Consider the following 19111-nt stretch of genomic DNA (forward strand, 5'->3'; position numbering starts at 1 on the left):
AGTAGTAGTAGTAGTAGTAATAGTAATTGTAGTAGTAGTAGGCCAGGGCTCAGGGGAGTGAGAGTGCAAATGATTGATTATCAAAGGTATCTCTAAGTTGCTGATAACTGAGGACAGATGTTTCATATTTTATTATAACTGCCCTGTTCAACCAACATTGATACTTATTGACAAGACATGCCTAGGTCATGGCCATGGTGAGTAAAAAACAAAGATAACTCCCAATATCTTGGATTTGTCCTGTGTGCTTTTAATCTCTGTAGTTACATTATTGCTTCCACTCCCAGCGAAGTCATCGGACTGATGAGTACAACTTCACATGACAGAGGAGCAGCTGGTGCAGTGACTATTCTCAGCTGGTGAAACACCTGATCGAGAAGGGGAAGGGGAAACAAGCCATTATGAGACTCAAGACCTCCCTTCCAAAGGAACCAAAACATATCCTTGATCTAGTTTCATTTTATAATACAAGTAGTTAGATCTTGCAGTTTTCTCAAACTATTTATCGTTACTGTTGCCAGGATTTGTAAACAGTGAAAAGTGATGATTTTTCCAGTCAAGGTTCTTAAAACCCTGAAAGTACTACAGAGTGAAAGAAAGAGAAATGGATAGCAATGGATGAAAGCAAAATGTAACATTCTTCTGCAGATAACATTTGGCACAAATATTTGATATACATCAAATTTCAAGATAGTCTTCTCTGTAGGTTTTCAGTAAGAAATCAAGGTACTCCTTGAAATTTTTTTTAGAATATCTCCTCTTGAATGCTCATTTTAGGGTTTGTTTAATTTTTGGAAAGCATTTTTTTTTTTAACATACCGGTAGTGGTCAGTGACTTCAGGTGTCAACCATGGAAAAACAGCAATAATGATTTTTTTTTTTTTAAGATTAGATATCAAGCAGTTTTGTCTACAGGTAAGCACTTTAAAGGCCCTTGACTGCCTTGCACATTCAGAGCTTGTGAGCTGCGTAGCATGGACGACATCGGAGGAGCTGTACTCGTGCAGCGACGACCACCAGATCCTGCGCTGGAACCTCCTGTCGGATGAGACGAGCAGCCTGGCCAAGCTGCCCAATGACATCTACGCCACAGACATTCACTTCTTTCCCAGGGGCCTGGGAGGAAAGGGAAAGCAGTCACAGTCTGACGTCTTTGTGCTTACATCCACTGATGGTAGGTTTTTATCAGTGTGTCCTCTTCTTGTTTTATCTCCTTGCTTTTTAGATGTTTTTGTTTTTTTTCCAGGTGGTTTATGCTATTGCATCAACTCAATTCATATCTTCAATTTTTCTTTGTAAAACATGACAGAATGATTTTCTATATTGCACATATCCATGAGAAAAATGTTCAACCCATTTCGATAAACATACATAGGTGTTAATACATTTGGATTAACAGTAATTTTTGTGTTTCTTTGTCCCCGTTAAACTTTTTTTTCTGCAAAACGTGTACACTTTGTTATTACAAATGCTTTGTGGAGTTACAAACTGTGGTGATCAAACTCTGCAGACCCTAATCATTTCAATAACAAGCTATGTTCAAATCTCTCTACAAAGTGAGGATGAATAGTTCATTTCGATGTAGACTGAAATTTTAGATGCTGATATACATGTATTACTTTGTAAGCCAACTTTTCAACTGAACTGATTATAGGAAAACATAATCAATGCATCTTTTTGTTTGTATTGAAGACTGATGACTGTAGCCTCTCTACTGTTATGATCTGGCAGTTACAAAAGCTCTGCAAATGGTTGTCATGGCTAGGAAAAAATATGTGTATAATGCCACACATATGTTGTTTAAAAATTCCTACAAGGAATTGGGTGGTACTAATGTTTCTGTCCAGCACACATACAGCCTCAAATCTTACAAGTGTGACAAAGCATTGACCCTCTCACAATGGTATGGAAACAGAAATGCCGAAATAAGACTTGAACCCTTGTTCTTTTTCCCACCAGGAAAGTACCATCTCATCTCAAAATCCGGTCGTGTGGAGAAATCTGTTGATGCCCACCGAGGGGCGGTGCTGTCGGGGAGGTGGAGCTACGATGGCACTGCCATGGCAACAGCGGGAGAAGATGGACAGGTCAAAATCTGGTCCAGGAGTGGCATGCTCCGATCCACGCTAGCACAGACCGGTCAGTCTTCTTAATAAAAAGAATTTAATTGATTGCATTTGATGATGATTTTGTCAATGATAGTTTGTAGGATTTACAATGAGGATCATTTTCTTCCAAAAGAGTGAATTTTTACCATTTATCTAACCAACAGGCTCTCCGGTTTACTCGATATGCTGGTCACCCGATTCTGACCAAGTCCTCATCACCAACGGCAGGCAGCTCATTATCAAATCACTCCAGGCCAACGCCAAACCACTGCAGGTACTGAGCGGCAGGGTTCCAGCTGCAAGTAAAATCCCTACCTCTGTCGTAACTGACTTTGTTAAAACTCTGTGAGATAGATGCAACAATCCAGGCATATCCTTACAGTGAATTGAGTCACTTCAGTTCATTTTAGTCTCACGAAGACACAGTTCTGTTTTCTGATTACATTAATTGCTTTGCATTCTGTTTTCGTGCATTCTTATTCTAAATTGTTGGAACCTTTGAGTACCACCACAACCGCGAAAGATGAAAGCCACTGAGGTCTCTTGGCATTGTATTGAGTAAGATGCCATTTTGCATTGCTGAGTTTAATTTTGTACATTTCTACCAAACTGTGCATTCTTAGTCACATGCATACAATTCTCACCGAAAGTCACATGTGAAATCCCTGTTGCAAGAGAAAACTAAAAATATGCAAAATGTGAATATATTTTTGAAAAAAGGAGGGGCATGGGTACCTATCCAAGATGAACAGAAATATTTCTCATTGTATCTTTTAGTGCAAGTAAAGCTTCCAAAATTGTTGAAGCTAATCGAAAAAGACTGGAGTATTTTGGAAATCTGTGAGCTATAGACAGTATTTCATAGTTTATAATCTGGTTTCTCTCTCTGTTTGTGTGCCTCAGTGGAAGGCCCACGATGGTGTCATTCTTAAGGTGGACTGGAACCCAGTCAACAATCTGATCCTCTCCGGGGGCGAGGACTGTCGCTACAGGGTCTGGGACTCCTACGGCCGTCAGCTCTTCAGCTCCCAGCCCCACGACTACCCCATTGTCTCAGTGGCCTGGGCACCGGACGGAGAGCTCTTCGCCGTCGGCTCCTTCAACACGCTGAGGCTGTGCGATAAGAGCGGGGTGAGTCTGCTTTAACCCTTACAATGCTTGTTTGATGTATCACGCTGTACTCTGGGGTACTGTCGTACCCTGGCTTTACAGTGTTGCGTAGTGCCATCTTGTGTTCACAAGATGTACAGTTACACACTGCCATCATGGTGGCAAAATGTTAGCATTCAGTGGTAATGATCCTAGTACCATGTCAGCCATGTTTTGACGTTTTTACCATCATTGCAATAATATTTACTTTTTCAAAACATGTTCTAAATATTTTTGTTTATCTGTAATTCAGAAAGAGATCATTTTAGTCCACGAACTCAACCCATGATAACTGAAATTACTTTCACCTATTTTTTTCTGTTTTTTTTTCATAGCCCGGGGTACATCAGTGAAGAAATGAATGAATAATTCGAAGAAATGGCAGATTTCTATTTGGTATCCCAGGGTACCAAAAACCGCGTTGTTTGCCAGAGCAGTAGTATCAGTGCCAGTACTTGCTGTGGATAAGAAAAGGCAGATCTACACGTGCAAGCAAGCACACAGTCTTTCTGTATCATAAAACATCTGAACAGTATCTTACTCCCTGATTGGTCAGCTTCTCAACTTCTCATCATATGACATTTGCTACTACTACGGTGCACTCCTGTTACAATGAACATAGTTGTAATGAAATTTTGTTATAACAAAATACATTCTTAGGTCCTAAAGTTCTTAACTATATATCTTTATATACTTTGTTCAGTTATAATGAAATTTCAGTATAATGAAAAGAAAATTGCAGACCCCAAGGACATTGTTATAACAGGAGTCACTCGTACTACTACCAGTACTACTACTACTACTACTGCTGCTACTACTACTACTACTACTACTACTACTGATTTCATTTCATTTTCATGAATTTGAATTCTACTACTACTACTACCACAACTACAATCATTATCATTTTAATTTTTTGTACGCATTTGAACAGTAGTATTCATGCTCATTTCTTTTTCTTTTTCTTGATCTGGTTCATGCAGTGGTCCTATGCCCTAGAGAAGCCCAACACAGGTAGCATCTTCCACATAGGCTGGAGTGGGGATGGCACACAGCTGGCAGGGGCCTGTGGGAATGGCCACGTCATCTTTTCTCACATCATTGAGAGGTGAGATGAGAGTGTTAAACCAACAATTCACTTCCATGGGTATGTTTGTTTGTTTGTTTGTTTGTTTTTACCTCTGCTAAGGAGGTTATGTTTTTCAAGTGTTGGTTTGTTTGTCTGTCTCTTTGCAACATAACTCAAGAAATTATGAATGCATGTGGTGAAATTTTCAGGATAAGTTGATAATGACACAAGAGACAGATGACAAGATTTTGGTAGCAATCCAGATTACCCTCTGGATCCAAGAATTTTTAAATGCTCTTTTGAAGAATTCTTTAACATTGGGAAATCACGATATAGGTGGAAATGAGCTGCTTGGCAGAGGTCTGCGCTCTCCATTTGCTTTTCTAGGTTATAGATGTGTTGCAAATTGTGCTCCTCCTCAAAGGTTCGTTTTCTGTGTCTTAGCTTCACAGTGCTTGTAACATGTTTGCAGAACAATGATGCATATGATGAAATAGAAATCTACCCTTGTTACCGGTTGTGAATGGGTAATAATGAACTAACTTCATTTCAGTTTGCTTTTAGTTTTCTTTCTAGTTGAGACACCCAAGATGCTGTTTATTTGGTGGCTACAACCTGAGACCTAACAAAACAATGCAAACAAACAAACAAACAAACAAACAAACAAACAAATACTAAGATGCTAGACTCTCCAGCCAAGAGGCATGCAACCACTCAGTCATGTAGTGCTCATTTTGATTACAGCAAGACGGACGTGTACTGCTTCTTTATTCTGCCAAAATGCAATCACCTAGAAGTCTGTGATCCATTAAAGGACAAGTTCACCTTCATAAACATAAGGATTGAGAGAATGCAACAATATTAGTAGAACACATCAGTGAAAGTTTGAGGAAAATTGGACAATCGATGCAAAAGTTATGAATTTTTAAAATTTTTGTGTTGGAACGGCTGGATGAGGAGACTACTACAGCTTGTGAGTCATATGCGTACAACAGTATAAAGAAAACGTAAAGAAAATGCAACATATTTTCACTTTTTTCGCATAATAAAAGAGCACTTGACTTGCCTCTTTCTAAAGGCACGGGGAATAATATTACCCATAACATATGTCGGTAACGAGTCAGGGGAATGTGTACTTTCTTCAAAAGATGAAATTTTGTGAAATTCTCTTTATATTTTCCTTGTATTGTTGTACACATGTGACATCTAAGTTATTCATACGCTGCAGTAGTCTTCTCATCCAGCGGTTACTGCACAAAAACTTCAAAAATTCATAACTTTTGAACGGATTGTCTGATTTTCCTCAAACTTTCAATGATGTGTTCTTCTAATATTGCTACATTCTCTCAATCCTTATGTTTATGAAGGTCAACTTGTCCTTTAAAGGTTTGAGGTGAACGGAAAACATGGGGTTGGGAAAAGTCATACCTGCTACTCACGCTGTTCTTATCAATCTTTCTCGGCCCATCTTCTTTGCAAACTAGGAGGCTAGAGTGGAAGAACTTTGAAGTCGTCGTGTCCTCCCGCAAGTCCATCAGCGTCCGCAATGTCACCAACGACGCCAAGGAGAAGCTGGAGTTTCGAGACCGCATCATCAAGACGGCTCTGGCCTACCAGCATCTGGTGGTTGCCACGGCTTCCCAATGTTATGTGTACAGGTGACTAGCATCTTGTGAAGCATCCATTACAGATCAATATACTGTGATTGTGACCACTGGAAGTGTCAACTGGAAAATCTTTGTTGACCGTGCAGTGCCGTGAATCACATTTTTTAATAGTTTAGAGATCAACATCTTATTGGCAAAATTACTTTCACTTTTGTTTGATTGGGACTAGTAAAACACCAACAAAATGTAGGAGAAACGTAAGATATGAATAAAGATCTTCATTTTGTGCAAAGCTCAAAAAAGTCCTTGCACCAAAATTTGCACAAATTTTCTTAACAGAAGGGATTGCTTTATTACCCTTCATTCCACAGCCTCATGTATATATTCTGATGAAAATTGGATAGAGAATTTGAAGAAAACAAATAACTGCATTATTCTCTGAAAAGTTATAAGAAAGTATTACATTGTTCTGTTTTGAAATTTATTAGACCATAAATAAAATAGATTTTGTGAAGTGTTATATCAATCAATCCCTTTCGCTGTTGTAATGCCAATCTTTGAAACTGATGTACATTCCTTCATCACTCTTTATCTTCATCTGTACCATCCCCAGTACCAAGAATTGGAACACTCCAATGATCTTTGACCTGAAAGAAGGCACTGTCACCTTGATTGTTCAAGCAGAGAAGTAAGTCTTATGAAAGTTCTTTTCCTTCTATTTATATTTCTCTTAGTTTTTTTTTGTCACTGTTTTTCTTATTTGCATCCATAGCCATCACATTTTTTATTTCTAGAGGAGAAACACACTTGATTAACATAGTCTTTTGCAAATAGTTGAGAGAGAAAAAAAAAAATTATCAAATTATGATTGTATTCAAAAACTTTTAAAAGCATGCAGTGTTGCTTATGATATCAGCAGCACTATATTGATTACATTGCTGGCGACCCATGTGTAGATGTTTCATTTCTTTAATGACAGTGGAGAGGCAGCTTAAATTTATATAAGTACAAGTGTATTTGTGTAAGTTTTCCCTTTTTAGCTCACCTGAGCCGAAGGCTCAAGTGAGCTATTGCGATCGCTCTTCGTCCGGCGTCCGTCGTGCGTCGTGCGTCGTCCGTCGTCCGTCGTCCGTCGTCCGTCGTGCGTAAACTTTTTACATTTTCATCTTCTTCTTGAGAACCCCATGACCGATTTTCACCAAACTTGGCAGGTAGCATCCCTAGGGGGATAGGATCTCAATTTGTTCAAATGGGCACCATGGCCCACCTGGGGGGCCCCAGGGGGGCCCAAACACCCTAAAATTAAGGAATCTTTAAAAATCTTCTTCTCTAGAACCAGAAGTGATAGGGCTTAATTGATACTATGAGTAAGTACATTGATGACTGCAGTTTCAAGTTTGTTCATGGGGGAATCAGGGGTGCCCCCCTTGGGACCCAGGGGAGGGGGGTGGGGAGGGGTCGTAATGGGGCCTAAATTGTACATTTTCATCTTCACTTTGAGATCGCCTTGTCTGATTTTCACCAAACTTGGTAGGTAGCATCCCCAGGGGGATAGGATCTCAATTTGTTCAAATGGGCACCATTGCCCACCTGGGGGGTCCCTAGGGGGCCAAAACCCCCTAAAATTAAGGAACCTTTAAAAATCTTCTCTAGAACCAGAAGTGATAGGGCTTAGATGATACTATGAGTAAGTACATTGATGACTGTAGTTTCAAGTTTGTTCATGGGGGAATCAGGGGTGCCCCCCTTGGGACCCAGGGGAGGGGGTGGGGAGGGGTCCTAATGGGGCCTAAATTGTACATTTTCATCTTCACTTTGAGATCGCCATGTCTGATTTTCACCAAACTTGGTAGGTAGCATCCCTAGGGGGATAGGATCTCAATTTGTTCAAATGGGCACCATTGCCCACCTGGGGGTCCCTAGGGGGCCAAACCCCCTAAAATTAAGGAACCTTTAAAAATCTTCTCTAGAACCAGAAGTGATAGGGCTTAGATGATACTATGAGTTAGTACATTGATGACTGTAGTTTCAAGTTTGTTCATGGGGTTGGCGGATTCATTCCCCCCCCCCCCCCCCCCCCCCCCCACGCCCTTAGGACCCAGGAGAGGGCTGGGGAGAAGTCCGACACTTGTAATGGAGCCTGAATTGTACATGTTCATCTTCTTCTTGAAAACCTCAAGATGAATTTTGACCAAACTTAGCAGGTAGCATCCCTAGGGGGATAGAATCTCAATTCCTTCAAATGGGCACCATGTCCCTCTTGGGGGCCCCACCCCCCCCCCCCCCCACATTAAGGAATATTTAAAATCTTCTGCTCTAGAACCAGAAATGATAAAGCAAAGTTAATACCATGAGTTTGTACATTGATGACTTAAGTTCCAAGTTTGTTAATTGCAGATTCAGATCCAGGACTGCCTACCCCCCCCCCCCCCCCCCCGAGTTGAGGGGGGGGGGAGGAGGGATCCATATGCAGACCTAAAATTTCCAATGTTCTCAGGTAAGAGTGTGCAAGAACGCATGGAAGGTGGAATTGCGATACTCAGGTGAGCGCGTGACCCGCGGGTCTCTTGTTCTACTTTTTTTTTCAAAGTGATACAGAAAAGTTGCTAAGAATTATCCAATTTGCTAAATCTCAGTGTGTCTATACCACACAGAAACGTGAGTATGATAAACTTGCATTATGTGTTGTTTGAAACTAAACTACACTTGTATTATTGCTTAAAGAATTTCATTGTAAGACACATTACACACATGAATCCTTTATTTGAGTGTTTCAGAAAGTGATACAGTGCACTCTCATTATAATAAACACAGTTATAATGAAATGCCCGTTACAACGAAGTAAAAATTCAGGCCCGCAACATGAACCGCTGAATGTATTTCTGTTGTTTATTTGTTCGGTTATAACGAAATTTCGATATAACGAAATAAAACTGCCAGTCCCAAGGACTTCGTAATATAACGGGAGTCCACTGTATAAATATGGCCTCCTTTAGGTCCCTCGAACCGTGTTGTACCATTTCTCATTGTAGATGGCTTCAGCAATAATGCATATAATTCTTTCCTCCTTTTTGTCTCTGCCAGGCACTTCGGTATTGTGGACGCTGCTGGTCTTCACTTGTATACTTATGAGGTATGGATGATTGCTGTAAAAAAGGAAAGAAACAAACAAAAAATTCTCACTTTAACCCATTGAGGACAGGCTGATTTTGCTACAACATGCATTTCCCAAAGACACCTACCCGGGTATACTCTGGACTCGTCCTCAACGGGTTAAAACTTTCTTCACAACTAGTCCCCTCTCGTGTTTCCTGGCGACAAGTGAGGCTCAAGCACTAAGGAAATGTATTTTGAAGCGACAAATGCTGTGGACAACGTATCACAGATTCTTTTTGGTGGTCGAAAAGTAGCTGATAATGAACAGTTTGATGTTCACTTTCTCATCGTATTGAGACTTATAGATGTCTTTGAAAATCAAATAGTGGAAAATTCATGAAACTTTCTAAGTGTTTTTAATGACATTCTGTAAAACAGATTGATCTGAACATTCAAATAGGCCACTGCAATGCCCAATATCAGCTACATTTATGTTACAACAGAAAGTGAGAGTGCTTACAGAGGAGGCTTCTGGCCCAAAAGTGGAGTACTGCATGTACAGGGGATCAGCTTGCTTTTGCCAATTTACCAGAGAAATACAAAAGTGTAGATCAGTGATCCAGGTAAGCTGTTATTTGCACAAGTAAATCGCAACATGTCTGTGCATGTTTTGAAGGCCATGTTACATTTTCTTTCGCCAAGATGGCTGTGCGCGCAGGTTTGGCAACATTGTAGACCTGTCCTAAAAGATGGATGACAAGCACAGAGTTTGAATTTGATTTCATCAGGTATTGTGAAAGTGGAAACTTTTCTACAGTTGACACTTTAGAGTCTGCCAATTTCAGTGAACCTGTTTATGATTTTACATGAGAGTATTTCTGAACATATTTTCACATTTCCACAAATATATTCACACACTGTTATATATGTGCTAGAGTGGAAGAATGCAAAATCTTTTTTTTTTTTTTTTACCTATCACAAAATAGTCCACATATTTAGTAATGCAGTGCACTTTGATATACTGTAAAAGTGGAAATTTTTGTGGTGTTGAAATTTTCGCGCATTTCACGCAACCAGAAGCTAGCCCGAAAATAAAAGCACACAAATATTTTTGCTTGCCATATGTTCCAGTAGTTGATGTCTTGATTCCGCAGAATAATAAACTCGCGAAACTCCTCTTACCCGGCCGAGCAAGAAAAATTAGTCGTGGGAAAATATCCACTTTTGCCATTAAATTTAAAATGCACCAGTGGAAATACTCTTACCTGTGTGCTATGTTGTTTCAATGCACTCACTACTGTGCAATACTCCTATATTTCATCTGCCTGTAGGGTCGGCTCATCTCTTCGCCAAAGTTTGCTGGCATGCGACCGGACACCCTGAGCCAGCAGACGCTGTCCATCAGCGCCGACACCGTGGCGATCCGCGACAAGACCGACGAAAAGCTTGTTCACCTCTTTGATGCCACTACAGGCAAGCCGCTTGAGAGCAAACCACTGGCCCACAAGGTAATACCCGATGTCTCCTGCGGCACAACACCAGTTTGTCCATTGAAGCACAGTATCCAAATGGATGATGTTTTTCTAATGCCTGGATGTTTTCAATACCTTTAATGAGAGGAATACACGTATATGGTGTTTTAACCCAGTGACCACTATGAGCTCAGTTGGATACAAGTGTGTACTCTCTAACTACACACAGAGTAAATGTTGGTGAATAGTGCATGGCTGATGTAAATTAATTGCTAAGTACTTCTTTTATTCTGTTCATTTCGTCAATTTACATGCTGTAATGTAACTGTCAAAATATGCTGAAGGACAGTGTCAAAGTTTATTCATATCCTGGAGTTTAACTGTTCTTTGGAGATATCTTAATGGGAAGTATTTTGTCATAAATCAAAGTGTAGTCGAATGGACTTGGTAAGGAAAGTGTCGAAGGACTTGGAGCAAACTTTTTATGACTGGTATGGTGGAGTCCCTGAAAAAGTTTTAGTTTTGATATCACTCTAACACCCAAAGCATTTGGTGTAATTTCTGTCAACTTGACATTAAGTTTTCCCTGGCATAATTTTGTTCCATAATATGAAGCAAAAACAACAACAAACAAACAAGCAAAATAAGATGAAAAAGACAAGGGAACTTCTGCATTAAAATTGACATAGAATGATCTGCTCAGAAGTAGACAAGTTTCAAAATAGTCTTTTGAAGACTTTGTATATTTGAAAATATATAACTTTGATTTAAATTCGCAACAATATTTTTCATACATGTGCTTGCTTTTTAGTCAGGAAATATGAGTACACTTCTTATATCCTTGCCATAATCACCGTGAAATTATATCTTGTCTACAACTTTCCTGCGTTATTGTGAAATTCTACATTCCATAATGATTGTGAATTGAATTGGCTGACATTCAAACTTCAGGAACCTTCTACTGACATTTATTATTTTTGCCCCTGACCACTCAGCTGGAAGTGATGGAGATTGCCCTTGACCAGCAAGGTCCAGCAGCTGACCGACACCTCGCCATCGTGGACAAGAATCGTGACCTCTACCTCTCCACTGTCCGCAATTTTGGCAAGCCACCAAAAATCATCAAGCTCGGTATGTGACAGCTTTATGATCTTGTCATTCTTTTGTGTTTGACAAAGAGGAATATTTAAAGTGTAACATGTGAAAAAAGAAGAAGAAAAAAAGGAGAATGCCTCTTACCGAGCTGCTATAAGTCTCCCTGATTCTGCAGGCGGCTTCCTGAAAACTTCTGTATTCCTACTTCTCTGGATTAGAGAATAATTTTTGGAATTAAAAATTGAGATGCATGTAACACACAAGTATCTCCCTGATTGCTCTTTAGAATCTCCCTGGTTTTATTGGATGAATATCCACAGCCCTGCTCGTATGTTTCTAAGAGGTGTTTAGCAGTATTAATTTTTGGTTGCTGTCGGGATTTACTATTACTGTGGGATCATGTTTCAGCCTGTCACCCTATGATTTCCACACATGAAAATGCCCTGATACCACAATTTGAGATTAAAGGTTCAAATTTTCTTCATGATATTATAAACCTGATGAAGACTAGTCCCAGGAATACATGGGCAGGATGTATCTATGTGAAATGCATATTACAGCGCAATATCAGCTCATCCTCGGTGGGTTAATATGATGATGATGGTGACAATTTTGCACATGATGTGGTGTAGAATACCAGTGTGCTTGTGCAACTATGCCTTGTGTAAAACATGGACAATAGATTTTAGTTCAAACTTGCAAGCAAACTAGGGGAATAGGGTTTCTCACAGTTTATAAACCTGGAGGATGATATCTGCAGAGGGCTGAGGAATGGCACCCTAAACTCCTAAAGAAAAAGAAAGAAATGAAAGAGGTTGATATCTTGTTGCATAAGAAGGGAAGTCTTTGATGGAAATACCATGATGACCCCAGTCTGTGCAGTTAAAGATGCATTTATTAACCTCTGTCTGGCGTCATTGGAGTAGTGACCTTCTTGCGTATCCACGGAATAATCATGAACCACATGTTTCTCTCCTCAGGTAACATGGTCACAAGTCTAGCCTGGAATGACACAAACAACATACTAGCGGCTCTTCAAGATAGCAAGTTCACCGTGTGGTATTACCCCAACGCTGTCTACGTCGACAAGGACCAGCTGCCCGTATTCGTCAAGGATGCAAGGTTGGTGTTCCTTCCCTACATACATCTCACAAAAGAACAGGCAAGCCACAGAACAAATAGATTCCAAGTTCACCCCGTGTGAAGTGAATGCTAGTGTAGGTTAACTCTGTTTTAACAAGCTACTCGGAACAGCAAACATTTTCTTGCTACAACAAAATCTATTATCTGTGTACATTATAATGAGGTTCACCTGTACATATGTGTATGTATTTGCTTCACTATCACTCCCTGTATTTCTTTCTGTTTTCCTTCACTTACTTTCTCTCCATCTTGCTGTCCTGCGCTCTGTCTCTCTTATTTGTTTGTTTTTTTACACTCCTCGCATTTATTATTTTTTTTCCCTGCCTTTCTCATGTGTTCTCGAGTTTACTTTCTGTTTATCATTTTCTTTGGCCTTTATTTTACCATTCTTATTTTCTGTCAGCTCCTTATTTTATGGCCTCTTTCTTCAGGTCCTTATGTTGTTGCCTCTTTTTTTTTTTGCGTACATGATTCAGTTCCCTCATTCCTACTACTTGCTTTCTTTTAGTGCTGCCATATCTTATTTCTGCTTGTATTCATCAGCATCCAGTGTAATTTCATATTCTACCATTAAAGGGGCATAGTCCCGGTAGTGTAGAGGGCGCTGTTGATGATACTGCCGATCACCGTTAGCATTGATACAAAGATTACCGAAGTTGAGCTGTCATCAAGAGTAAAGTGCGTAGGTGTTGCTAAGTAATGTTGCCTTCGTTGTCTTCTCTGCGCATCGCGCAGTCTGTAGTAATGCCAGGGTGCATGCATATGTGCTTGTTATTATGACATCACAAAAGAAGTTTGCTAAAGCTGTCATCCCCCTCAGCCGAATCATGAGCCGAACTGTGATCGGACCACTGACTACAGTGGATCGGACTTCTTCAGACTCGGGGGAAGTGGGCCAAAGCGTAAGCGCTAAAGAGGAGTCGATCGCGTAGGTCTCTATAGGAAACTTGTGCTGTGCGCCCGCGTACGCATTTGACTAAAACATCGGGACCATGCACCTTTAATTCATTTTATTTTGGAAGATGTTCTTAGTCACTTGCTGGTATGATTTTTGGTCATTATTTCCCTTTGATCATCTGATGCAGTGAGTTTGGTAAGAATCCCCAAATTGTGGATTTCCTCGGCACCCATGTGACCATCAGGAGAGCAGACGGCGCCCTCGTTGGGACCAGTGTGTCCCCTTACCCCGGGGCACTCCATGATCTGGTTGGGAGCAGCCGCTGGGAAGATGCAGTCCGACTCTGCAGATTCGTCAAGGTAAGATCTGATTGGATGACTCCAAAGATGACCAGTTTGACCTGAATTGACCTGATCAGAGAGGTGAATAGATAAAGGATTAACTAGTCGCAGTGATCATGTGATATTTTTGTCAGAAAGCATGGAAGAGATGATAATAAAACCATGTGGTCAGCCTTTATGACTTCTATATCGTCATGTTGCTATGTTGCATTTTAATAAACATTGATAATGACAGTGAAAGACATGATAATTGCAGTTGTTGTAGTGTTTTTGGTGACTTGAATTGAAATATCTTTTCTTTCGTTTTCTTGTAAGAAATAGTGTTGCACTAATATTGGATGACGAAACTCACCATTGCACATCTTTCCTAGTCAAAACTTACTGTTGACATATACTGAATTATATTGCTATCAGTGGTTTATTCCTTGTGATGGAAGTGCTACATTTACTTTGGACAGGATGAATTCTCTCTTTGACATTGTCATTCCCACCAGGGACAATTTTGCCATCAAGATCAGGGGGGCATTTCATGAAGCATCTTTGTCCGACAACTTGTCGGACAAATTTGCTCTCAACCAATCAGATGCAAGGATTTCAGTAGCTTTTAACAGTTTGTCAGACGAAATATCTGACAAAACGCTTCATGAAATGCCCCCCTGGGGGGCATTTCATGAAGGAACTTGTTGGATAAAATGTCCGACAAGTCAATTATATCCGACAAGTTCAGAGAAATCAGCCAGTCAGACTAAAGAATTTCTCAAAACTTGTCGGATATAATTGACTCGTCAGATATTTTATCCGACAAGTTCCTTCATGAAATGCCCCCCAGGTCTCCCAGATGAAATTTGCTTTGAGGAGAAATTGTTACATTGAGGGAGTGATTAGCCAGTTAGGAAAGACAACATGACCCAATGAAGTTCAACAGTAACAACAGCAAATTTTGCTATAATTTTTGAAGTTCTTTTATAGCTGATTAGAAGAACATTCAAGAAAAAAAAAGAGATGCTTCTTTGTCCATAAGTAGTAACATTTGTGGAAAGCATCTTAGGTTGTTTACAGGAATTAAAATCTCTTATTTCAGACTGCAAATATACTCTGAGGAAAAGACGAAGGATTATGGATAAATGGTAATGGTATTTGATTTGTCTAATGCTCGTTTCATTTCATGTCTTCTGGTTTCATTCACTGCTTTTCCTGCTGTTGTAAATTCCATCAGGATACTGCCCTCTGGGGTTGCCTTGCCACAATGGCCGCGTACGCCAAGGAACTTGGCACAGCAGAGATTGCATATGCCGCCCTCAACGCCGTAAGTATAGCCTTTTTTCCAGCAATTACAAGGGAAACTTTATTTGCTGCTCAATCTGTTGACATGCATAGTGTGAAACAGCATGGCAAAATTGAATTACATGAAAACAGATCTTGGTGGTGAATTATCAAATGTTGAAACAGTAGAAATACCATTTAAGCCATTTAAGTTGATACAGTAGTGGAGAGGAACATATGGATATTTAGGGAGGAGGATGTGGGGAGAGAAACCCATGGGAATTATCCCCACAAACCATATTTATCTCATATTTGAGACTGTTACCACAGATCTCTATAGGAAGTATCTGGATATGTCACAGGGCAATTGCTTTGAAGCCACCACACCACCATCTTACATCGTACAGGGGAAACTCGGTATAACGAACACTGCTATAACGAGATATCGGTTATAACGAGGAAATTTTCTCGGTCCCAAATTTCCTTCCACACAAGTCTATGTAAAATGCTACTCTTATAGCGAGATCGGCTATAACGAAATAACTGCTATAACGAGATAAATTTTGTGACTTCCAAACAAAGAGAAACATAGTAAATCAAACCTGCTATAGCGAGGTAAAGCAAAATGCCTTCGGTAAAGCTTTACTTCGCTTGTGCTATCATCTTCCGAGATTGTAAAGCTTGATGCGCCAAAAACTGTCTTGTACACACATAATCATTTTCTTCAATGCACTCCAGCTAGCACTGCATGTTGTACGTGTGAAGTGTGTGTGTGCACGCACACTGATACATGCAGAAAATGTGGTGGGACGGCCATATGTATACATGACATCATCATTACGTTTAGGAGGTGTGAGGCAATCTGATGCTGTGATTGGCCTTCTACTTAGGGAATTCCCCGTCTTCACACACACGCAGTCATAATGTACATACAGAATGTGTCACATACACACACAGCATTGTGCAGACCATATTCAAGCTTTCCACACAACACACACCCATACGATAACCATGCACATACCAATCCACAGACGATCTTGATACAATCGCAAGCTATATAAATTTACAAATTCAAACATCTACAATTAATAAGAAACACATTCTTGATATTGGATTTCCTTGGCAAAAACATCTTCTTACCCATAAAGGTGAGTAATTCCCTCGCACACAATATCAAGTTTTCAGCATTGATTGAAATATGATGGGTAGTCCCACATATGCAAATTAATGTCATTATTTTATGCCTTCTTTTATGCCTACTGATATAACGAGATATCGGCTATAACGAGGAAAATGACTCGGTCCCGACCATCTCGTTATATCGAGTTTCCACTGTACCATGAACATCGCCCATACATTTGTGTACAGAGCTCACCATGTCACATGATCTTGGTGGCTGTCTCTACTGGGAAATGCGTGCAAATCCCCATAGAGTATGCCTGATAAGATGGCAGCTTGGCGGCTTCACTTGTTCAGCATGAATGGACCAATGAGATATCCAGTCACATCCTAGATCAGTGACTTTTACTCATTTTTTACTTTGAACTCTAACCTTTGACTCCCTACTTCCTGCTGCCACAGGTCGACAAAGTGCAGTACATCCTGCACATCAAGGAGTTGCCGGTGAAGGAGGTGCGCAACGCTGAGATGGCGCTCTTCTGCGGCAATGCTCAGGATGCCGAGGGGATCCTACTGCAGGCCAACCTCACTTTCCGTGCCATCATGATGAACATTGAGTTGTACAACTGGGACAGGTGAGGGCAGTGTTCATGGATTCTTTCTCTTTGTCTCTGTCGCTTTCTCTCTTCTCTTTCTTAAAAATAAAAACAAACACACTGAAGCAGAACAATTCAAGGATATCTTTTTTTAACATAGTAGACATGACTATGATCTTCAAGATATTAACTAAATAAGTCTATATAGTTGCAGATTTCAGAAAACTGTGACAAGAAAGGTGTTTTTCATTTGTACAGAGAGCAGACAAATTGACGAAAACCCATAACTCATATCTTCACCCCTCTGCTTAATAATCTCTTGCTTTCAGGAAAGGTGTTTTGTTGTTGTTTTTTCTCCTCAGTCTCTCTTTCTCTTTCTATTCAGTCAGGAATCAATATTGTAGCTAACTCTTAAAGAGGAAAGTTTGTTGAATCTCCTGTGGTCACATTCCCTTGTTCAGTTTTTTGATAGCCCTTTTGTGAAATAAACATTTCTATCGTTCAACTTCCAATTTTGAGGGATAACGCTGCATGACAGACCTAGAAATCATCATTCTACCAGTAGCAAGTGGAGTGTGTGAACCGTTGAGAATATAATATCGTGTGTTTGGTTCTCGTATATATATCCAAATGTGATCTTGTTGTGGTGTGTTTTGTAAACAGAGCGCTGGAGTTGGCTGTGAAGTACAAGACACATGTTGACACAGTCCTGGGCTTCAGGCAACAATTCCTTGACAGCTTTGAGAAGAAAGAGACCAGCAAGAGATTCCTGCAGTACTCACAAGGGGTAAGTTTGTACTCCTGTTTGTTTGTTTCATTTTTCCATCTGAGAAGATGGCTGGATACTGTATACGCTATATATTTCGCGGGGGTTTTATTTTCACGAATTTCGCGAGTCGGGATCTATTCGCAAAATTAACAACACGCGAAAATATTACCTTCCAAAATGAATCCCTTGCCTTGATGATACGAACATTTCAGTACTAGTATACCATGTCACGGCTTACCGAACAGACCATACTGGCTAAGCTTGTTTACGCACGTCCATGTCTACTTACGAATACTGTAGAGAGCCAATCCATTATCGCAAGGGGACCACTCGTCAGAAATCTAGCGCGATGGACTTAACCACTTCAAAAATGTTGAATTCCAACTTACTAGTTGGCAGAGTTTGGTAAGTTTTTTTCATGCAGTGTATAACTAGTATCATTCTTATTTGCTAGTAAGTTGAAAATTCACGCTTTCTTTGCCACTTCATATTTTCTCTGGTCCCCCAATCGCGAATTTAATCACTCGCGAAAATGTGTGACGGCGGCAATTCGCGAAAATTTATGTACGCAAAAATTATAGCGTATACAGTAGCTGATATTCAGCTGCACTAACTGGTCTTCCTTTGGGCCCAGTTGGGATGTGAGGCGGGACCACTTCACCGGGTTATGCACCCTGCTCTCTGCAATGAATGAATGAAGCAGGATCTTTTATGTGCATCATCTTTGGTACCTTTGTGACCTAGTGATATTGACTGACTAGGGGAATAACTCCAAGCAATCACTGTCTGTTTATGATTATCACGATTTGGATTGGTTTTATTTTGTTGGTTTGTTTTGGTTTTATTTTTTCCCCTCTGTCTTCAGGTGGAAGTAGACTGGGAGAACGTCCAAGCCAAAATTGATGCAGAGTACCAGAAGGAGAGAGAAAGGGGTGGGGGCAGATAGAGGAAAGTGAAAACAATGAAGGAGAGAACCCAACCCTGACCTCTGACGACCCCTCTGCCTTGGTGGTGCCCAGTGCAACCTGCCCTACCTATCCACCATCAACCGGACCAGCAATTGGAGAATGTCCCAGTGTAAAAAACATAAAAAAGGTCCCCGTATGGACTGAAAGACAGAAACCAGTGATGCAGAGAACATCACTGAAGTCCAGAGGGTACAGGTCACATTATACATGTACAAACTCTCACTGGTAAAATATTTCCTTAGTCCCACCAATTAATGGTTTAAAGGGTATCCTGGCCTCACCCATTTTGAAGGGTTGTAAAATGCAGTCACTATTTCTATAATTCTCCTTGGCTCTTTTGGAATGCAGATTGATCTGTCTGATGTCCAGGACCATGTAGGCATCTCCTGTTGAAGGGATAGTACATTTGTAGGTGTCA

At 40.3% G+C, this 19111-nt stretch overlaps 1 protein-coding gene across 1 annotated transcript; it reads left to right on the top strand.

Annotated features, from left to right (window-relative positions):
• Positions 1 to 401: 401 nt before the first annotated feature.
• On the top strand, positions 402 to 18711 carry LOC139709553 (intraflagellar transport protein 80 homolog). Its single transcript, XM_071621510.1, has 17 exons — positions 402 to 438; positions 950 to 1174; positions 1960 to 2139; positions 2273 to 2382; positions 3012 to 3239; positions 4241 to 4365; positions 5811 to 5984; positions 6547 to 6621; positions 9018 to 9066; positions 10361 to 10537; positions 11497 to 11632; positions 12577 to 12718; positions 13825 to 13996; positions 15195 to 15284; positions 16823 to 16995; positions 17620 to 17743; positions 18591 to 18711. The coding sequence occupies exons 1-17, from the start codon at positions 402 to 404 to the stop codon at positions 18669 to 18671; spliced, it is 2298 nt and encodes a 765-aa protein (XP_071477611.1). The 3' UTR covers positions 18672 to 18711.
• The last annotated feature ends 400 nt before the right edge of the window (positions 18712 to 19111 follow it).

The sequence above is a fragment of the Diadema antillarum genome, unplaced genomic scaffold (assembly GCF_040938485.1).
Source record: "Diadema antillarum isolate AM-2024a unplaced genomic scaffold, OU_Dant_1.0 seq00001449_RagTag, whole genome shotgun sequence".
NCBI classification, from domain to species: domain Eukaryota; kingdom Metazoa; phylum Echinodermata; class Echinoidea; order Diadematoida; family Diadematidae; genus Diadema; species Diadema antillarum.

Coding starts and splice junctions, on each gene's coding strand:
- LOC139709553 (XM_071621510.1), top strand. CDS start 402: ATGAGACTCAAGACCTCCCTTCCAAAGGAACCAAAAC. Junction 6,622..9,017: donor TTGATTGTTCAAGCAGAGAA/GTAAGTCTTATG, acceptor TGTCTCTGCCAG/GCACTTCGGTATTGTGGACG. Junction 13,997..15,194: donor GACTCTGCAGATTCGTCAAG/GTAAGATCTGAT, acceptor AAATTCCATCAG/GATACTGCCCTCTGGGGTTG.